The 6,071-nt window shown below is 46.8% G+C and overlaps 1 protein-coding gene across 1 annotated transcript in view; it reads left to right on the top strand.

Annotated features, from left to right (window-relative positions):
- The first annotated feature begins 744 nt into the window (after window positions 1–744).
- The window catches only part of LOC122542017 (myosin-1-like), a 34,973-nt gene continuing 29,646 nt past the window's right edge, over window positions 745–6,071 (top strand). Inside the window, exons 1-3 of the mRNA XM_043679309.1 lie at window positions 745–920; window positions 3,713–3,929; window positions 5,922–5,999. Coding sequence (XP_043535244.1) covers window positions 745–920; window positions 3,713–3,929; window positions 5,922–5,999 — 471 coding nt within the window. The remainder of the gene's footprint in view (window positions 921–3,712; window positions 3,930–5,921; window positions 6,000–6,071) is intronic.

Genomic DNA, 6,071 nt, shown 5'->3' with positions numbered 1-6,071 from the left:
CCACCGTGCCGCCCATCATTGTGACACCTCATTTCCTGTGTTCTCCCACCATTGTGACATCTCACTTCTTGTGTTCTTGCATCATTGTAACACCTCATTTCCTGTGTTTTTGCACCATTGTGACACCTCATTTCCTGTGTTCTTTATGCCATTGTGACAGCTCATTTCTTGTGTTCTTTAGACCATTGTGACACCTCATTTCCTGTGTTCTTTATGCCATTGTGACAGCTCATTTCCTGTGTTCTTTAGACCATTGTGACACATCATTTCCTGTGTTCTTTACACCATTGTGACACCTCATTTCTTGTGTTCTTTACACCATTGTGACACCTCATTTCCTGTGTTCTTTACACCATTGTGACACCTCATTTCCTGTGTTCTTGCACCATTGTGACACCTCATTTCCTGTGTTACTATGGCGATGCCTCACTTCTCAGTTGCTCATAATACATGATTTGCTGTGTTCTTTTTACAATTAATGAAACTTACTACTGATCTATTGCTCTTTGTATCGTTTATCCTCCTAGGCGAGAGGGGATTCTGTTGATGGGGCCAAGTTTTGTCAGAGCAAATACAGAAAATGTGAGGCAATGTACCCCACTGACTAAATTCAGCTATTCTCTTCCTCCACCAAGTCCATCGAGCTAGTTGGCAACCACTGTCCCCCTGTGCCCACATCAAGCCCAGCAGCCACCTCGCTCACCCAGTTCTGCCATCGAGACAGGGTGAGGCTGCCATTGAAGAATGACTGAGATTGTCTTCAAAACAATCTGGCAATCGGATGAGCTGAGCCGACTCCAGAATCCCAGCCAGGAGCAGATCAGATGCAAAGGAGACATGTCGGGAGTCAACCTGGAGCACGCCAGAAGAGAAAAGAAATGGCTCTTCGCCAAGAAGAAAAAGTCTGTCTCCTTCCATGGGTATGAAGCTGCTTGTCACTGGATTTTAAAATCCTGACAACTCTACGCGGTTGTTAGGCTCAGAAATACGCGCACATGGTCAAGTTCCTTTTCTCTTTTGCGTGATATGGGCATCATTGGTGAGATCATCCTGGGCTGCCCGTCCCTAATTGCCCGTGGACTGTTTGGCTCCCTTGGGCATTTCACAATCAACCACATCGCTGTGGGTCAGGAATCACACGTAGGCCAGACCAGATCAGGGCATCAGATTTCCTGTACCCTGGGTGAACCAGATTTTTTTTTTGGCACGTCCTACCTGTGTCTATGTGGGTTTCCTCCAGGTGCTCCGGTATCCTTCCACAGTCCAAAGGTGTGCAGGTCAGGGTGGATTGGCCATGGGAAATTGTCCATAGTGTCCAGGGATGGTGCAGGCTGGGCTGATTAGCCTCATCATTTCTGAGATTTACACTTTCACATTTATTATTTGAGTTTAAATCCCACCAAACAACTATGGCTGGGTTTGAACCTATGCCACAAGATCTGAACTTCTGGATTACCAATAAGTATACCATTTCTCCACATTGTGCTCAGCCAACAGCCTGGGTTCATTCATTTCTGCTCCAGAGCTAATTTCAAATAATTCTACACAAGGTTTCTGGGACCGGCATTGAATTCCCCTACATTGACCATCTGCCACCAATTCCCACACATTCCCAAATTCTGCACCTTTCTGGGAGTAAATGTCACACCAAACCCTCACTGCAGAGCTGGAAACTAGGTGGCCGATTTCTCCATGTTTTGGTCAGGTTTGGCCAATGGGTCCAGTCCTCCTTGATTGATATGCAATCCATGGTCATCAGCTTCCTTCCATTTCTCTGCCTATCATCATGTTCTGCACATTGGACCAGGCCCTCTCACTCTCTCTCTCTCTCTCTGTCTCTCTCTCTCTCTCTCTTTCCCTCCCTCTGTTCCTATTCCCCATTTCAGTGACTATTTCCAGCAACTGTATTCATCTTCCATTCCGTTTGCACCACTGTTGAGTGCATTATGTCAATCACTGAAACTGTAATCTCTATGAATCCCTTCCTAATCCTCTTCATTTAAAGGGCAGAGGACTGGAGGTTATTTGGTTCACCAATTCATCAAAGACCCTCCTTAAAGCCTATCACTCTTTGACCAAGCATATTCATACCTGTCTTAAACCATCTTCTTTCTGCAAATCCGATATCCAACCATAGAAAGTCCCCGCTTTAGGAGTGTTTGACTTCCAAATGCTTGTACTTATGAAAGCAATCCCATATACAAGTGTTGTTTTGAGTATCTGACATATGGACATTTCCTTGTAATAATGAGCGGCTCCTGGTTAGCACTGCTGCCTCACAGCGCCAGAGACCCGGGTTCAATTCCCGCCTCAGGCGACTGTCTGTGTGGAGTTTGCACATTCTCCCCATGTCTGCGTGGGTTTCCTCTGGGTGCTCCAGTTTCCTCCCACAGTCCAAAGATGTGCAGGTCAGGGTGGATTGGCCATGGGAAATTGTCCATAACGTTAAGTCTGGGTGGATTCGCCATGGGAAATACAGGGTCACAGGGATAAGGTAGAGGGTGTGAGTCTGGGTGGTATGCTTGGTGTAGACTTGATGGGTGGCACGGTGGCTCAGTGGTTAGCACTGCTGCCTCACAGCACCAGGGTCCCAGGTTTGATTCCAGCCTTGGGTAACTGTGTGGAGTTTGCACATTCTCCCAGTGTCTGTGTGGGTTTCCTCTGGGTGCTCCGGTTTCCTCCCACAATCCAAAAGATGTGCAGGTTAGGTGAATTGGCCATGCTAAATTGTCCATAGTGTTAGGTGCATTAGTCAGGAGTAACTATAGGCTAGGGGCATAGCTCTGGGTGGGTTACTCTGCGGAGGGTTGGTGTGGACTAGTTGGGCCAGGGTGCCTGTTTCCACACTGTGGGTAATCTAATCTAATCAAATGGCTTCCCTCTGCACTGTAGGGATTTTATGAGTCTATGAGTCTGTGATCCTTTACCTTGTCCTGCACTGTGTTCTGATGTGCATTGACTTACCAACATGTTCAGGAGCCTGCTCACAACCCAGGGGGTGTCTGTAGCTGGGAATAAACTGTCTTCTGAATGGAAACCAAATTCTGACCTCAGAACCAGAAATCACAACTAAGACCTTTCCAAATCAAGATCTATGTCCTTTGAATGAGTCTCACCACTCAATACCAATTCGTATCACTTAATGCTTCACAGCAGCTCCCAACAGGATCAGGAGGAAGAAATACTGTACTCACAGCTCCCCCAGCTTTCAGAGTTGATCCCAAGTCTTTTCCAGCCAATGTATAGTCACTGTTTGTATTGGTGGAAGGTCGATAGGTAATACGCATACAGCCAGCTCCCAGAGACAATAAGCCAACTACAATCAGATCAGTTGCTTTAGCAACATTAGTTGTGGGATTAATATTTGCCGGGACACCAAGGAGAGCTTCCTGGCTCTCCATTGAAAGAGCAGCCATTGGATCTTTTGCATCCAATCAAAGAGAGAGGCAAGATCTCTCATGTCTTATCTAAAGACCAGCTCTCAGGCCTAGATTGGAGGGTTTGCCTTGATCTTATGAGCCTGTCTCCTGAGGGAGGACTGGAACACAGATTGAGCCATGGTTGGCAATTATCCTGGCAACCATTGGAGTCTGAGCATCTGATCTCTTGCCCAAACTCTCCAGAGGGTCAACCGGATAAGGAGTAGGGTCAAAATGGAAGGCAGCGAACTTACCCTAGTGATGACCTTCCTGCCCTTTTCCTCTTTCTCTAGGACAGAGCGTAATAAGACCATCGATGATGCACAACTCTCCTGTCCAGAGCTGAGGCGATCTGTTGCATCCACCAATGTGTCCACCCTCAACCTATCCTGCGACAAGGAATCCACCGACAGCGCTGAGAGCCTGGACTCCAGGAAATGCCAGTCTCCGGTCACGGGCACAGACGATGTGAAGGTGCCATGGTCCAGCAGGCAGCTCAGTGTCAGTCCGGTACGTGTAAAACGCAACAGAAACGAGGAAGGCCCAGGACTGGTGCCAGCAAAGTAATGGAAACTGGAAAGTATAGTGCGAGGTATGAGCTCCAGATTCAGACCTTGAGGGCCTCATTTCTTGAAGGGGAAACCAGTAGCGCTTGAGAATGATGTATACTTGGTCTGATTTGTCTCGTATACTTCAGAATGGGGCACCAGTATGCCCAGCACCTTCATTTCCAAGTATTACTGAGTCTGGTTTTTGGCCTTTTTTCCTCCGAGCGGTGAGATCTTAACCAATGATGCTAGGCCTCAGAGTGAGGTCTATAATTTTGAAGGTCTCAGGTCGGGGCCTGTGAAGATATCAATTAAAGTGAGATCTGTAGAAAGTCCTCACAGGTCAGTCCCTGTAAAAGCCTCAATCACAGGGAGACTGAGACTCTGAAGGCCTCGCTCTGAGGAAGGCCAAGATTCTGAAGGCCCTCAGGAATATACAATATTCAGAAATTATTATTTTTTTGGTGCTCTGCAGAAAAGGCTGAGGATCTCCATCTAGTGAGCTCTGAGGTGGAATTTCCACTGGCTGCCTGGGGATTATCGAAAAGACACAAGAGCCACAAATAAAGATTTCAGCTGCTGGTAGTTCTGAGATTTGGCTCACTCTCTCAGGCCAAACTAAGAGGCTTGACCTGCTGCCAACTGGAATCAAAGATTAATATTCAGGACCCATCTGCAAGTAAACACTTACTTGAGGGGCATGACAATGTCTGGTTATGAATACATTTGTACAGATTTGGAGTAAATCTGTAATATAATTATCCAAGACGAAAAGCAAAAGATTGTTTGACTGACGGACAAAATTAAAATCACCCCCTAAGCGGAGGATTAGCTCATTTGTTTACTGATTGGTGGGGGGGGGGGACAGGAAATGTTGCGAGATTGGTCACGTTTGGAGTGAGTGTGGGACAATTTGTTGGGGGGTGGGGGAGGGTGTCACCTGATGACGTCTCCATACATACACTGAGCCAAACTTGTCAGGCTTACTCCAACGTCCAATGTCTTCAATCAATCTGATTGGCTGTGACCAATCAAAGCCAGCCAAAACCTTCCCATGAGTCAGTGTGAAAGTACAGCGAGCAGGCTGGAAGGCAAATGGCATGTTGGGCTTTATTGCAAAAGGGGGTTGGACTGTAAGAATAAAGCTTGGTATATCCGTACAGGACTTTGGGGAGTCTACAACTGGAATACGGTGTACAGTTTTGGGATGGATACAACTTGCTTTGAGGACAATCACAGCAAAGGTTCATTACCTGACCAGTCCCTGGGATGAGGGGTCATTTTATGACAAGATGCTGAGTTAACTAGGTCCATACTCTCTGGAGTTCAGAAGAATGAGCAGCAATCTCATTGAGATACGGATTTAAAAGGGACCTAAAGGGCAACTTCTTCACACAAAGGGTGGTGCGCATATGGAACAAAGTGCCAGAGGAAGTGGTGAAGGTTGGTACAGTGACAACATTTAAACAGCATCTGGAGGGGTATCTGAATAGGAAGGGTTTAGACAGATATGGGCCAGATGCTGGTAAATGGGACTAGATTAATTTGGGATATCTGGTTGGCATGGACGAGTTGGACCGATAGGTCTGTTTCCGTGCTGTCCATCTCCATGACTCTATGACACGGATTTCTGAAGGCAGAGGTGGATTGATGGGTTAGATCCTGAGGTGATGTTTCTGCCAAGCTGGGGAAGATGAAACTGTCTCACTTACGATTGAGATGTGGAGGAACTTATTCACTCAAAAGGTTGTGAATCGTCGGAATTCTGCACCTTAGAGGGGAGCTGAACATGCTTAAGGTGGAGATAGACAGATTTTTGGTCTCCTGGGATGAGGAAGTGAAGTTACAGCCATAGGGCAGCGATGATTGGACAGATGAAAGTGCAGGCTCAGTGGGTGGATCAGTCAGACATCCCATCCTGCTGTCCTTATGTTTTTGCTTTTGTGAGTTGCAGTGTGCGATCTTTCTGGACAGGGTTGAGAAAAATAAAAACGCTACTAACTCCTTGAGGGAATACACTCGGAAACTGGAGGTAAGAGCTGCAATTTATCAATATCAGGCACTTGTGGGTGGGTGCGTTTGTGTGTGTGTCTCTGTGTGTGTG

The sequence above is a fragment of the Chiloscyllium plagiosum genome, chromosome 39 (genome assembly GCF_004010195.1).
Source record: "Chiloscyllium plagiosum isolate BGI_BamShark_2017 chromosome 39, ASM401019v2, whole genome shotgun sequence".
Lineage (NCBI taxonomy): Eukaryota > Metazoa > Chordata > Chondrichthyes > Orectolobiformes > Hemiscylliidae > Chiloscyllium > Chiloscyllium plagiosum.
The sequence above is the reverse complement of the archived record's forward strand: the minus strand, read 5'-3'. Positions and strand labels throughout refer to the sequence as shown.